Source organism: Paralichthys olivaceus, chromosome 6 (genome assembly GCF_024713975.1).
Source record: "Paralichthys olivaceus isolate ysfri-2021 chromosome 6, ASM2471397v2, whole genome shotgun sequence".
NCBI lineage: Eukaryota > Metazoa > Chordata > Actinopteri > Pleuronectiformes > Paralichthyidae > Paralichthys > Paralichthys olivaceus.
In genome coordinates, this window is record NC_091098.1 from 8,046,816 (window position 1) to 8,062,991 (window position 16,176).

Genomic DNA, 16,176 nt, shown 5'->3' on the forward strand with positions numbered 1-16,176 from the left:
GTACCCCGCCTCGGCTTAAAGATGAGGTAGATATTTTGCCTCTGTTGTGTGAAATCTATGATGTGAAAAGATTTAATTAAGATAGGCCGAGGAGTAATAATTAATTCTGCCTCTCTCAGAGTCAGGCTTACTGTCAAGAACACAGGGAAAAGCTCTGGCCGAATAAATTACATGCGGGTTGTGCGCATATTTGTGTGTGTGTGTGTGTGTGTGTGTTATTCTCCCCTTCTGAGGGGGTTATGGGTGTGGAGCGTTTACTGTGTTCTCCCAGAGCTGACAAAGAGTTATGTCAGTTCTTTAGGAAGTGGTGCTGCTCTCAAAGTGTAAGTGAGCCTGCTGGCGCTTTTTTTAAGGCTTTGATCAAATCACATTACAGTCCAGGAGTTTACTTTGTCTGTCAGCGAGGAGCATCCTCTCGGGAATGCTGTCAGTGACAAACGCCAAATTGAAGGATTCAGAGCGAATGGGCTCCTGCCAGGCAGGTTGTGCTAGAGACGGCTCCAGTCGCAGGAGACCTCTGAACTGCCTGATGCTCCGCTCCTCTATTACGCTCTCTTTCTTTTAAGTCGCTGGCCTATTTGGGATCTCGTCTGACCTGTGTTTTGTCATCTAAGGTTGCAATATGATGAAATGAAGGATACCTCCAGGGAGTCATCCGCACCTGATTTTCCTCTCAGCCTGAAGACCTTGAAACAGATTTCAAGAGGTGAATCTCTTGTTTGTCCTTGTTCAGTTACGACTAGATTTGCTATAAATCACATATAATAAATGTCTACTTTGGTAATAATTCCTCTTAAATCTCTGTTAAAATATATGCCATGAATAAACTTGTATATAATCTCTATCAAATATTATTACAGCCTCCTTCCTATGTCCTTAGGTGGACAAACACATAGTGTTTTCACTGAATGTAGACACTGACAACTGGGGGGGCCGAGAGCCTCATTTATGAAGCATTTCTGGCAGTTGACCCCTCCTCCAAAGTCCAATATTAATCCCTCTAGCTGCAAATTCTCTGAGCTTTCTAGCGTTGGCCAAACACACAACAACTGTCCTATTATCAGGAGACGTCAGGCAATAATGAGTACGGCCGGAGCCAGGCAACTGCTGCTTTGAGCTTTCAGAAGAGCCTGATTAAAGGCCGCTTTGTGACTTTTGTCACTTTTTTTGACTGGTGATTATAGGCCGTTCAGTAGGGAGGATTCGCCAGCTATTTGCGGGTGGCGTGCACCATAAATATCATCTGAGAGCTGTGCTTATGTTGTGTCGAAACTGCAATTTTTCCCAAGTCCCAAGATTCTCTCGCTCTAATGTGCAGAACAAATTTCTTTTTACTTTCTGCAGAATCTCCTCGTGCTAATAAGGACGTTTCATCAAACGCGGTTCAGAGACAAACTAGGCTGTTTAAAAATGCAGAGTCCTTGGTATCTTGTCTGTGATTTCCTGTAATTAAGTACTGGAGAGTGGAGCGTCCTTGGCGCTGAGGACAAGTTCAGTAGGAAAAAAAAAAAGCCATGTGCTCTTTGGAGCAGATTTGACTAATAGCAGAGCTACACCAGGCCTCTGCTCGTCGACAACATCTTCTAAATTGCGCCTCCACCACTGCTAAAACCATACATCTCCAACAAGTGGCCTACTGTCGTATTTGGGCCAACTCTAATTGTCTCACTAATCTCTCCAGAGTTAAATGACCCAGAGAAACTGCGTCCCACAGGGCAGGCTTACCCACTGATTGGAGACTTTGCTTTTTGTTTTGCTTGGCATATTAAAACAGCATAGGCTGCTGATGGAAAGCCTACAGAACTATTGCAAATGTAATTAAGGGCTAGCAGCGGCTTTTAAACGGTTGACTAGTGCAGAAACAAACTGTGCCCCTAAGACAGAAAAAAATAAGTTTAATACTTGGGAAATGAGTGGCTCGATCGATAGGCAGGGCGTTATTTCTTTTGTGGAGGAAAATTCGATGGAGGACAGAAATGAGCTGCTTCACTGCCTGCATACTGTTTCTCATTTTCCCAGTGGAGAGCCGAAATTTATGGCAACATTTGCTTCAAAAACAGACAAATAGAGACCTCTCGGTGAGATATAATGATTTGTCAAGTCAATTTCATCCGTCATTAAAACAAAAACAAACGGCTGCTTTAAACTCTACCAGTTGCAATTGAATCTGCAGCAGTTTTGTGATATGAGGCACAAAAAGGAAAAAATTTGACTCCTCATGTGTCGAGGTGAGGCCAAGTTGAAAAATGCTCCAATCAAGAGCAATTACTTATTTATCGAAGTCAAACTTCAAAGACAGCAAAGAACCTATTGTCCCGATGTGGCCAGACAATCACATTCATAATAAACCACCTCTAATTTCATACATTCTTCTAAGGATGACATTTTTCATAAAACCGCTTCTCCAAACAAGCGGGCCTATGGAGCAATTACAGGACACAGACTCAGCAAGCCCCCACTGTGGCCTTTTGTCCCTGGCATCAGCTGGCCAGCTAGCATCATTAGAAACATTTTCTCATTGTGTTTTCTCCCAACAAAACACTGGCTTTGTAGCGGTTGCACAAGCAGGACGATATATAACACCTTTAGAAGTACTCGGAGCCGGTCACTGTCAGCTCAGTAAAGAAATACAACGCCAAAGTCTATGACACTCACTGTGATGCTGCTGATAAATATTCATGACAGCAGCCTGAAAACCAGCTGTTTTCATCCAATTAAAACTTGCCGAGCTCCACCGTTTTGGAAATAAATTGCTACTTTTTTTAATTAACGACGGATGTTACTGGATCAGAAAACGGCTGAAACAATACAGTGCCAATTGCCATGATTTATACAGTGTGTGTGTGTGTGTGTGTGTGTGTGTGTGTGTGTGTGTGTGTGTGTGTGTGTGTGTGTGTGTGTGTGTGAGAAAAGCACAAGTGATAACAAGGTTGGGTGACGGTGCGGCTCTGCACCCCCAATCTCCAAACCCTCAGCAGTCTAAAGTAATGTAGATTACTCTGGGACAGGGGGGATATTATCCTATTAAACCCCATCAGATGGATGTGAATGCTGCAGGTAACAGGTATTGAACATCAGCCCGATTGGCTGTGTGGAGCAGATCAAATCAAGTCATCAAAAGATCCCTCTCACATCAAAGCCCCGAGCAGACCTGGCCACGTGCCCACCATACCAACGGTGTGGAAACAAAAAGGGGGAGCAGCCGAATCTGGCAGCACACACAGACGCCTGCCCACTTCAAAGGAAGCGATGACCGTCTGAGGTCATTATTTGCAGGCACCCCCCCTAAACACTGGTGGTCAGTGAAGACGAGCAGAGAGAAATCACAGAGGACTTACCATCAGGAGGCTGGGCCGGTGTGAAGTGAGGAGGTTTGTCTGAAAGAGATAAAAGAGAGAGAAATAGGTTTTTAGTTTTGGGGGATTCAGAGACTTCCCTGGGGTAAAGGCAGTGTAATTGAGTTGCTATAAAAAAAAAAGAGACACATTCTGTCCACAGGCCTGACTTTTCTATCTAACACATTCTAATGCTGTGACTGGGCCCCTGAGGAGCCCAGCTGAGCTAATCGACACGGCTACATTTCAGCGATAGCAGTCTCCTCATTGTTGTGACATTCATTGTTTCTATGGTCTTGTCTCAAACCACACTGCGTGACTCTTGATATTGTAACACATGAGAATTGAAAACACTGGTGTTTTTTTTGTTTTTTTTTTGAAAAGTGTGAGAGGGGATTTGAAATATCAGTGATGTCACAGTGATGACAAATGGTCCATCAATGAAAATTACTGCCTAGCCCCCAACCCCCAGCAACCATATGCAGAATGAATCACAACTCTTTTCCTCTAATATATCAAATGACATCATGCTTTCTCTCCTGGTCAACACCCAGCAGATGATGACATAAGGCTTTGTAGGATTGTGGGAACCTTGAGACAAAACCTGCAGTGTCAAATGACTGAGTGTGGAGCAACTTTCAGGGACAAAAATCTCATGAAACCAGAGCCTTTGCAGTTTTGACATTTGACATTTGACGGTTGAAAATGAAGACAAACTGAACCAGGCAATGTACATGAATCAATAGAGGTTTATGTAATGAAGGTGGATGAAGAACAATTACTTTGTTTTAGGTTTGTTTTGTCGGGAAAAAAGGCAAAAGCAAAAAATTATTAATTAAGGCAGAAAGTATCAGTCATTTTATGTATTTATCCCTAAAAATTATTTCCATTTTTAATTAATCTCAGGTTTATTTTTTGGGATATGACTGTTTAGGCTTCAAAAAATGTCTCAAAATGAAAACAACGAAAAAGTAATTTCCAACAGCCTGCGGGGACGTCTTCTTATTACTTATTTTGTCAGAAAAACAATCTGCAACCCACAAATATTTATTTTACAATATGAAGCAGAGACAAACAGCAACTGTCATTTTATTTAATTTAGTATTATGTTCCTATCAAATTCAATTTGTGGCCAATATATGTTCTAATGATTTGTTGATGATTAAACAAGTAATCAAGGGTGACGCTTCCAACGCAGGCTCAAAAATAAAAAAACATTTTTTAAAAGAAAACAAATATCTCCCAGTGAAGAAGCAATGACACACGTGGAAGACACCGACAAATGTGTCAAGAGAGTTTGTGTTGATAATATACGACATCGGTGTTACGACAAGAAAATCACGTTCGCAGCAGAGTTAATGCATCATTCCCTGCCTCTGTCTGATGCAAGTTGTGAGTTGTGCAGTTGTGAACGCTTCTGCGCGCAGAACCTCCCGCTATGTTGTACATGTGTGAAAGGCAAACAGTGGATAAACTCCCTAGCCAATTTTACCCGCAGGTCATGTCTGAAAACGGCTTAAATGAACCGCCTTTTCACAAACACCATCATGTTACACTGGTCACAGTTTACCAGAGCACCACCGTTCTGAACACAAACCCAACCACACCACCATCTGCAGACTTGCGGGCAACTCGGCTGTCGGACTCACTAAGCCGAGACCTGACGAGTTGTCAGAGCTGCCTGCGCTGAACAAAAACACCAACACACACATTCAGAATGGATACGCAGCCACCCAGCCGTCTCTCCAATGTCTTGGCACTGTGAGAGATAATGAGGAAGATAACACACATCACATCAATTACGCAGCTAACACATTTTTCTGGGACCCCATCAACCATTGCACCGAAGCCTTTCCCGGGACTTCTGCTATACCCGTCGGCGTCCCGAGACACAGCTGAGTTTTAAATTTAGGCTCACTTAAAATTGCTTGTCAACAGCCAGGCTTCAGGGGAGGAAGAGAGAGCGGGAGAGGAGAAAAAATGAGAAGAGGGGAGAGGAGAGGTGAGGCTGGGTGATACATGTGAATAATGAAGTGTCTGCTGAAGCTTTTTCTCAGTCAGTCATGATGGTAACTGATTTCCATCTTGGGGGGGTTGTGGAGCAGACATGCACAAGGGCTGCACTTCCTGTCGCACATTCGTAAGCATGTGTGAACACACGCAAACAAACAGGAACAGATACAGGCGTAAAGTCGCACAAGAAGAGAAGGAGTGAGCTGAGGTGCCGGGCGAAGCAAAAATGATTTCATCACATTTCCATAATGAAAGGACAAGATAAGGTCTTTACATAAACATATCAGGCTTTCCCATCTCCCCCTGTACCGGGAAAAGCCTGTGTGAGTTCCTGTTCCTGTGTGAATGTCACAACATGGCCATCATTCAGCCTATATCTTCAGCAAATCAATATGTGTTTCACTTTGACATTTAGCATAGACACACAAAGACGTGTGTGTGTGTCTTTATATGTGTGTTACCTTCCCCTTTGGTTTGGTTGATGTATAGTTGAACAGAATGATAAACTGAGTCTGTTTCTATGTGTGGGCTCCATTGGCAAGGGTATGAGGAGGTTACACACAGTGTGCATGTGTGTGTGTGCATGTGTGTGGGGGGGGTGCTTCACCCCATATGGTGAAAACAGAAATTGCAAATCTGAGGTTGCAAGACTCCTCTAACACCCCTCCTCCAAACGCACACATGCACGCATGTACACACACACACACACACACACACACACACACACACACACGTCACCACTACCAGCACTATCACTATCACCGCCCAGCTGTCCTTGTGGCCACATGGCGAGGGCTCTTGGCAGCATAACAGACTCCCTTTTACCTCATCAATTTCGCCAGCACGCATTTCTTTTCTCTCAGTCCTCTGAGTGGTGAAGATTGCTTTAACTGAGTTTGTATTAAATCTGTGGCAGAAATTGATTCTGTAACACAACAGGGTTGCAAATGAACCGTTGCGCTCCTGGTCAGGCACACCCACCAATTAAAATGAGGACAAACTGATAAATATGAAGGAAGGATACAAACGTAGAAGTGAATGTAGCACACTGAAATATGCAGTGGCATCCTCAAAGCGGCGAGGACTTTGCCTCAAACACATCAACAGGCTGATAACAGATATAAGAGAAAGTCACAGGAAAAGGGTTGACATGAAAAAACAGCCCTGCCTGAAGAGGATTAGCACAGTCTCTCTCTTCAAAGTGAAAACCACTTCAACCTGAATTTGGCAGCATGAAAATGACGGTGCTTATTTTGCTTATTTACTTACTTTTTACAATTTGAAAATGATTATGTGGCGTAAGTCCTGCATAAATGAAAGCCCACTTTGGCAAGTTGAGAGTTATTTACAGTTTAATACAGTCTAAACAGGGAAGGCACTAATGAATAGACTTGTGTAGGTCTGTGAGAGAGTGAGGACGCTGTGAGAGAGTCAGTGTTAATGTAGGCTGGGGAAACCCCGGGAAAGTATGCTGATGGTGATGTAAAAAAAAAGAAAAGGTTGCACATTGTTTACAGGTGAGCGGTGAATTTCAGTTGTAGGGAAAACTATTGGCTCTTTGAGGCTAAACCTGTCATGAATACAGTTTTTGTATAAGATCTGTAGTTTGTATTTTTACACCTGGCTTTAAAATGAGTCCTGAAGGCATCTCATGTGACCACTAGTGATTGGATCTTACTTCCCTGCTCTATATGCAAATGAACATGTCTATTTATATATATTTCTCTTTACTAATTATGTTGTTTTTACCCTGTCTGACTTTACAGATGTGTCCAATCTCACTGTGCTTCAGTGTGTTTCCGCACAAGAGAGAAAGAAATAGAAAGAGAATAATCGGCAAATCAACGAGCTGAGCACGGAAAAATCAACATATGGTCAATGACATGCGTAAAAACAGTATCGGGTCAGAGGCTAAGAATGTTATCACCCAGATCCCCTTCCAATGTGGTCTGAGTGAACACACCTGAACTTAGCGCTGTCCACTTGTGATCAGATCACTCAGGAAAGACGTTAACACCAGGTATATGGTGTCTATTCTTTTAACAGCTCTCTGAAAACTCTTTGACACATCCCCCACATCAAAACCACCACCAGAAAATAAGGCTCACAAACACTACGCCTCCCCCTTCTTAATGAGCCACTGTACTTGAATATACAGTGGGAAAAGGATCACGCAGTGGGAGCAGATGACAGGGGGGGGTTGCAGCTTTCCAGGCCAAAAGACATTTTCACATCCTCTCAAGGCATTTAATCACCATATAATATTTCATCCTGCAGTTCCAAGTAAATGCCAAGACTTTACTGAGGAACCATGAAGCAGTTTTAAAAGCCTGCAGACAAACAACCAAAGAAGGGGGGCTGTGACTTTAGCTGTCTTGATGTCCCTACTCGTGTGCAGATAAGGCTGTCATGAGAGGTGATGTTTAAACAAGGACATTTAATGCAAGCTGTATTTTATGTTTTACTACTAAACCATTTCTTCCCAACTAAACTTTGTCTCAAAGGCAGCGCAAATGCTTTAAATTGGGGTTTATGTGATATTGTGAGCGGCGCATTTAGGTGTCACAAAAATGAAGTAGAGAAGAAAACAGTTGAGTACAACAGTAAAGTTGAGTGTTTTGAACCAACGTACAGTTGTTGAGGAACAGGAGCACGGCAAAGCCCAGCGTAGATGTGGCCAGCAGGATCAAACAGATGTTGCAGGGGATCATAAAGTAGCGCACCACCAAGGACACCTTGTGCTGGTACCTGCGATCCCGCTCCGGCGGCGTGGGCGAGGGATAGTGGCACCCGCTCATGCTCCACTCCAATGACCCCCTCCCCTCCAGGGTGGAGGAGATGACGGGGCGAGGAGGGCGACGAGGGGTGCCCAAAGACCCGTTGGAAAAAATGATGGCGGTGGGATAAGGACAGAAGATGAAGATGAAGAGAAAATAGAAAGCAAAAGAGATCCGTAATGGTCCGTGTTTCAGCTGTGGTTCCAGCTGAGCACCGTGGCGGGGACCCGGTGACTGTTTCTTTCTGAGAATCGCAGCAGCAAGCTTTCAGTGGTTTCCAAGTAACACATTTTTAGAAATAATAACATCCATTTGAGGAATGGGGACAGACAGGGGGACAGGGATGATGAACTCCTACAGCCCCCCACCTGTCCATGCAACCTCCATTGCGCTGTGTCTTCTGGGAAAAAGACAAACTAATGGGCTTTCAAAGTGTGAGTATATGTGTGTTTTATACTTACAGTGCAAATATGTGTGTGGATTTAAGTGAGTGTTGGTGATAAGTTAGTAAATGTGTGTTCAAGCGCTCTTGGCATTCATGTGTTTGAGATGCATCTAAGCCAGAAATGTGGCTGACAGGATGTGGGTGTTTTAGGATTGTCAGATATCCACAATGAAAACTTCCACAGGAGACTGACAGTAAATCCACAGAAGGAATCTTCTCAATTCTTCCCAGTGACCCTGACTAGTAATTAGACGGAGGTGAAAGGGGTCTGACAGCGCCGGCTCCTTGAGAACTCCCTTTCTTTGTCAAAAGCCTTTTGAAAACAAGCCAAGGTCTGGTGCTCACCAACAACATGTGGTGTCACAATTATTTCCCTATGAAGTGATTTCCGAGCATCTTTTTTAGCTTCCCTGTGGCTGCTGCCTGTTGGGGCAACAATGCTTGGCTGCTCTCCTCAGCGATGATTTGCGTGCGATCCTCTAAGTCAACTGCTTCTTGTATCCGAAGGACTGACTTCTTCAATGGATGGTTGAATGGATCCTGACAGTGTGAACAGATATAAAACCACAGCAGGCAAGGTCTGTCCAAACCTGACACCGTCACCGGAGAAACTTGTGTCTTCTTCAGCGTGATTAGCCGGATGGCTGGAAAGCAGCTGGCTGCCTCTCGCTAAACCATATGCTCCCGGGATCACAGAAATGGTTTGCGTTTCCTCCCCTTCTCTCCCGTGTGCATGCCACGCCTCCTCAGTTCAATAACCTTCATTACTCGCATGGAGTGGGTAAGCAACTGCCCCCGAAGCCGCTGTTGGCTGGGGCCGAAAGCAGGTCAGCAGAAGTGGCGGAAAAGGGAAAAAGTTGGGAGAGGAGGACGATCACGATCCCCTCTCCAGCCGTCAGTGCCGACCTGTGTCCTCCCCCAAGCAGCCACGGATGAGCAGGAAAAAACAGAGACAGTCTGAATGAATAACTCAAAGAAAGAAGAGAAAAACCTGTGTGCGATCAGAAATCAACCAAGAAGCTTGAGGCGGAGATTTGTCAGGCTTTCTTCCCACGTGTCAGCACCCTGACAGAAAATCCCAGCCTAATAACGAGAGGAGATGGTTCTCATTGTGTCCTGATCGTAATAAGACTTGGGTTGATTTTCTTTCTTCTGCTTTTGACTGTCAGCAAAGAACTTGTCCTGTCTTTTCTTTTTTCCCTCTGGTTTGTCGTCTCTCTGTTACTCGCTTCATCAAGCATCCAGTCCCTTTCTCACTGCCTCTGTCTTAGTCCAGAGGTGCTCCCCGTGTCCCGGCCACAAGGATTTATGCTCCAGCTTCTGCTCTGTGGGGATCCAACATTCACTGGCAGCCAAAACAACAAATTAGGCTCCGGGTATTCATAGCGTGCTTAATCCCCAGACAGCAGGTAGTGGTCCCAGTGTCAGCGCACTCAGTCAGCCAGCTGAAGCAGGGAGGAGTGAGTCAATGAGAGAAGTCAGCGAACAGACACAGCAATACAGAGAGAGAGAGAGAGGGGGAGAGAGAGGGGGAGAGAGAGAGGGAGAGAGAGAGAGAGAGAGGGAGGAAGTAAACAGGAGGGAGGAGGAGTGCTCGCAGAAGGAAAAGCCTCTCATGACACTTCAGTCCACCTTTTTGTGGGGTTTTGTGGGTAGGGAGGAGGGGGGTTGGGAGCAAAAAGCAGCAGCGTGTCCCTGGTTTCCCAAACGCTCTTCTCCTCTCCTCGCACAGCTCTCAGCCAGCGGAACGGATGAGCGCATAATGAGAGAGAGAGTAAGGGAGAGAGAGTGAGATACGAGTGGGGGAAGTGGATGAGGGGCTGCCTTTAACAAAAGCGGAGGGGAGGAGGGGGTTGAAGATGGGTGAGGGAACAGGAGAAAAAAAAACGAACAAGAATAAAGGCTTTGGGGAATAGTACTCAAGTCCTGTCAGAGAGGGGGCAGCAACAGTGCAGCAGGAAAACAAAAGAGGGCCACGGTCTTGGGAGATGTCAACCAACTCCTCCATTTGTTTATAGCCTAATCAAAAGAAAGTCTCCTCCACTAGAGCTGGAGAATTTCCACAAAGATTTAATGAGGCAAACTGAGAGAAAATAGGCATGAGGAGGAGGAGGAGGAGGAGGGGGCGGAGGAGGAGGGACGAGAGAGAAACTTTAAAAAAAAAAGATTAAAGTCAATCACATATTGAGTCTCCAAACAGCCCAACTCGCTTGTTTTTGACCGATATGTGCAACCAGTGCAGAAATAAGCCTGAGAAACTTCATATGCGTTCCACACAAACAAGCCAATTTTCAATTAATTAACAATCCCATTTGGATGCTTTTTCCAACTTACTTTCATGACAACGAGGAATAGGTTTATTTTTTTCCACCTCTGCACTAAACAATATAGCAAAAATGAATATTCAGCAGATCTGGCAAATGATCTGAGGCAGAAGCACTTCTATTAACTATTTCATAGCATGTCTTTTTTTGTTGCCCTTTTTAATGCAGCGCATTATTGCTCTTCTTATGAGATAATGAGGTCAGAATAGAGGGGTGGTTACGCTCTGTTTTTGCAAGAGCCTGCATCAATATCTACTTTGAACAAACTCAACAGCAGCAGATGCAAGGCGGAATCCATCATCAATTATTTAGGTTTTTTTTTTTTTTTTTTTTTGCTCTCTCTATCTCCATCTCTGCCGTTCACTCCCCCCACTCTGCGCTTCACACAAGGGTGCGCACACACACATATTCAATGACGGTGATGCACATTGTGGCTGCATCCATAGACGAATTGCATGAATGCACACACAATTGTCTTTTCTCTCAGATAGAAATGAATAAACACACACACACACACACCAAAATGGCTCCTTCTGTCTTTTGGTCTCTGTTTTCAGCTTACAAGCTAACACTTGGACTCGGACACATACACACATATGTGATCTTGCTTCCCACCAAAGTCATTTATCTCTTTGGACAGAGTGTTCATTCCCAGACCTTAGCTGCTCTCTATGGGGGAGACTCTAATACGAGGGGCCAGGTTTTCAGACTGCCCGCTGAGGGTCAAGAGTTCAGTCCCTCATCATCAGCAACACCACCCACCCAGAGGTGCCTCCTCCTCCTCACTCTGTCCGGACACGATACCCCAGACAGTCCCCATCAGCCCTCACATTACATAACAAAACCTGATTGATGGACTGACTGAAAACCAAAAGGAAACAGCTGCTGACTTATTTGTCACTGCTCTTTTCACGTTTATACATAACAGTGTCTTTATCTTCCTGTTGATTGTCTCAGCAAGTGGGAATTTCAGATGCAACAAGGAGTTGAAGCAATTGCAAAACAAAGACGTGCATAGCACCACAGCATTACAGGTTGTTATCATGAAATGAAGTGTCAAATTCTCCCAGCAGAGGGCGAGAGGGAGTCAGCCTGCCTGGCACTCTGTTGCCACGACCCAAATAATATCTTCCGTTGACATCAAAGCCGAGCTGCTTTGATTCATTTTTAATGCCGCAAGTATCACACGAGGTTAACATCTCTCTCCGAAGGCTTTGAAATGGCAATTTAAGAGGCAAAGGAGCTGATCTACTGTTTAATGGTGTGTCAGAGGTAAAAGTTGATGTGTGTGTGTGTGTGTGTGTGTGTGTGCGTGCTATTCTTTAAGCAGAGGGGGAGGATTTTGTCACATTCAATAACTGATTGACAGTTATGCTTCAATCAAAGTGTGCCTGTGTGTGTGTGTGTGTGTGTGTGTGTGTGTGTGTGTGTGCGTGCGTGCATCCTAGTGCACCTCCCGGGCTTCTGGCTGACCGCATTAATCTATTTGATCTTTCAAATGGAAGAATTTATTGTAAAATGAAGTGGAGCTAACAAGCTACAATAAGGCAGCACTACCACATGGTCATGGGTCAGGTCCTATATTTAATATTGTTGGAACTTTGCAGTGATTAATGATATCAGCACTGTATTGTATTAAAAACACTTTATTGGGTCGGTGCTCTGACACAAGAAGCAGGAGAGTAATTTCCAATTTAACAAATTAAATGCACCAATGTTGCAAAAAATCCAACTGACAGTCAGGATTTTTACTGTGGAGCCGATATACAGAGTCATTTGTCAAAAATGTTCAAGATGACTATGCACACATGGGATGAATTTCTCAGAAAAAAAGGACTTTGTAGTTAAGAACTAAGTCACTCAGTTTGCTGATATTATTGGATGTCAGTACAATTTTTAAAACCCTCTTTAAATGCACTAACAAAGAATTATCAAGGTTCAGCACTTAATCTGTTTGGGAAAGTTTGTGTGAAAAAATGCAAAAAGAGCTTTGTTCATTTGGGTTAGTATAAAAGCTTTCTGTTGATGAATATCCCAACACCCCATTAGAGTAGGTTTCTGTCCATGTTCAAAAGCAAAGCTGCTGCCTTCATTAATGACATTAGAGATCATCTTTCATGTTGTCCATTGCAAATGATGGTTTCATGTTGCTGATTAAAAGAATATGTTAAATTATTCTTTATTTGCTGCAGTGACAGTCTTTGCAGCAAGTGGCATCTCAAAGCTCAATCAAGGGCAACTGACTATATTATTATAAGGACCTGTTGCCCCAAATAACACAAACAAGCTTCAATTTAAGGCCACAAATTCAGCTGTCAAGAGCATGAGGTCACCATCATGAGGCCATGTCAAATTCATCATGTGTATCAAGCCGTGCAGAGATGCCATCAGGTGGACCAATTGTCTCTCTAAGATATTAACTCCAATCATCGTAGGTCAAATTGCCCTGAACCGTCCAAAGCATTCCCAGACCTTGCAGTCATCAGGCCTCCAAACTGAGGAGCAGTCAGGGCCAGGCCCTCTCACAGCTGTGCGTGGCTAACAACATTAACCTCTGCTGATCTGAGATTTAAGAAAGAGTGGGTGGTACAAGAACAGATAATGATGATGAGGGACACACACAAGATGTTTCTACGACTAGTGTTATCATGACAACTAAACATCAACACCACAGTAAATGGATTCAAAAAGACAGTTCATCTGCAGACAGATGCTACAGTTAGGAGACAAATAAAGACAAAAAATAAGCATTAAATGTGTTTGTCAGGTGTTGGGCCTTAACAAGTCTCAAAAACACCTGCAACACTCTACTTCTCAAAGTCTGTTAATGTTCTTAAGACTATGAGGAAGAATTTACACCCTGGAAAGTTTTCATACTAAAATGATCCTGAGATAAACAAAAGAATTTCACAATACAGATTACTCTCCCAGGAATGTGCATTTGTTTGGCCCTCACAGGCATCACACATTGCATTTCATCACATTGTACTTTGTTGCATTGCATTGTATTATACAGTGCACTGTTATGCCGCATAGCATTAGGTTGCATTTCATTTACATGTCTGTATATTGGCCTGGCTGTATGAACATGGCGTAACAAGTCACTTTCATTTGAGTTCAGCTGAGATCTAGCAACCATAAAGACCATCAATCGATCAAATTGTATTAGTGAAGACCATATTCACAAATCACCATTTGTCTCAGGGCGTAACAAGGTGCAACATCCTCTGTCCATAATCCTCAACAAGCGCAAGGAAGAAAACCTAGATGTGAGGGATCCCTCTCTCAGGATCAGGACTGAACTCTAATAGATGCCTTAAGTTAAGACAGCATATGATTTACATTATTTTCATACTCATCAGACGAGTACCTGAGCCATTGAACCCTGTGCAGATATTACATTTTATTAAGCTTTCACACTGATTTTTTATCTATTCATTAGGTAACAGCAATACTACAACAGACATGACTCTTAACCCTTGACTATAATATAATAAGATTAGAACAGTCGACATACAAATGCCATTTCACTCAAACTAGTACCTGATTTCGAATATTGTAAGTTTTAAAATTTTAAAGACAAAACCTGTTAAAATGTGGTCGGACATTACTCAATGGCTTCGCACTTTATTTTATATTAGTGGTGAATATCCAGATAAGAAGGTTGGTGCTGTTTCAAAGTCAAAATTCTGCTTTCATGAAAACACTGTTGCTGACTCAGTGTATGATGATGGTGCAGCCTTGATATGAGCGTCAGTGAGAGAGTTCCCACACCGGGTGGGCTCCACACAATGTGACTCACAATGTGACACATCGTCCAGTATTTAATGTCAACTTAGTTACACCATGATGCTAAAAGCAGTGAATTGCAGCCTTTAGCTCAACATGAATGTTCAAAAATCCATAGGTCACAGCCCTTGGGTCATCTTGAAGTCTGTAATTATGTAATGTACATGGATGGTTGGTGTAATCTGTGCATGTTTATGTTGTTTAGACCGCTAACCAGTCCTCCAGACGATGCTGTTTAGCCACCCAGGAGCAGGCGGAGTCAATGGTTAATATGATCCACCTGGCAACATTTGCCTCTTCCTACCACTCCATCCTGCACTGCCATGACCTGCTCTTTCAGCCTACTCTGCGCCAGCTCGTAGCCTGGGGCCTCATGCAGGACGTGTGCACTGCTAAGCATTCAGTTCCCTCTCATTTGGTGGGGATTGTATTCCTCGCCTCAGGGCTCATCTGGAGACATGGCCTGAGGGCTGATGTTCTAAGGACTACTGCCCATCGACCCTCCGCCTTCCTTTTCCACCACTCTAACAGAGACGAACTAATTTACGATGGAGCAACTTGTTATTAGCAAGCTCTGATTTTCTGGGCAGCCCCTCATGCACATCAACACCCACAACAATAATGATTACAGGATGTAATATCCTCCCTACTCCACTGTTATTCAGGACTTCAGCACCAACAATTTTCCCTCAACAGTGATGTCGGAAATTATTCCAATGGACGGGCACAGGCAGGGAAATAATGAGAGAAAGAGAATGAAATTGCTAAAAATAAAGTATAGAGTGACAGAGAAAGAAGAGGTGTGAAGAGGAGAAAGAGAACAACCTGGCAGCCTGGCTATGGTGGGTAGAGATAGTGGAGAGTGACACATATCCATGCGGCTGGCATATGCAGCCAATTGTGGCAGCAGCACAGGAAGGCTAGGAGGGAATCATAGGAGGAGTGGCTGACAGGAAAGGCAGGGCTAATGAAGCTGAAGGATGATGCAGATGTCAATCTCTGGCCAAGTTAGCCATCTGTCACAGGGAACTGGCCAAGTCACACTCTGGCCCCATCAAGCGGAGAGAGCGGTGGGAGACTTGTGATGACCAGTCATTATGAGTTGGGAGCTGTCCTTTCAATATGGCTGATGCCCAACAGTGGCTTACCTTGCACTGGTACGGACAGAGGACACATAAACATACAAGGGTGCTGTGCTGAAAGTGTCAGATATGGAAACTTGGCAGTGGTTGTTCAGATTCTTAGGCCTTGGTTAATTATTATTAAATCAATATTTTTTCATCTCAACATAGAAACTTTAGATGGCAAATTTTTGCCTTGACCAACTCACACGAATATTACAAGTAGAGTATGTTTAATGCTTTATACACAAACAGTGATTGTACAAATGCTAAAAAAACACCACTACACATATGTGAGGGAACACAGAGGAGGTAGTGAGTAGTAAAAGGAGAACAGTGTGGGAGGCCTGATTATTACCATTCAGTGAGTTA

At 43.8% G+C, this 16,176-nt stretch overlaps 2 protein-coding genes across 17 annotated transcripts in view; one reads left to right on the forward strand and one right to left on the reverse strand.

Moving 5' to 3' along the window:
* The window catches only part of ampd1 (adenosine monophosphate deaminase 1 (isoform M)), a 269,757-nt gene that overhangs the window by 240,892 nt on the left and 12,689 nt on the right, over window positions 1–16,176 (forward strand). The gene's annotated exons all lie outside the window — the stretch shown is intronic.
* The window catches only part of agrn (agrin), a 245,739-nt gene that overhangs the window by 148,472 nt on the left and 81,091 nt on the right, over window positions 1–16,176 (reverse strand). For 13 of the 16 annotated variants that reach the window (XM_020089194.2, XM_069527083.1, XM_069527093.1 and 10 more), the window contains one exon: window positions 3,339–3,377. In XM_020089194.2, the coding sequence (XP_019944753.2) occupies window positions 3,339–3,377 (39 nt within the window). Of the gene's footprint in view, window positions 1–3,338; window positions 3,378–7,980; window positions 10,033–16,176 lie in introns of those variants that run through there. The other 3 variants (XM_020089198.2, XM_069527091.1, XM_069527090.1) reach the window with 1 other exon arrangement.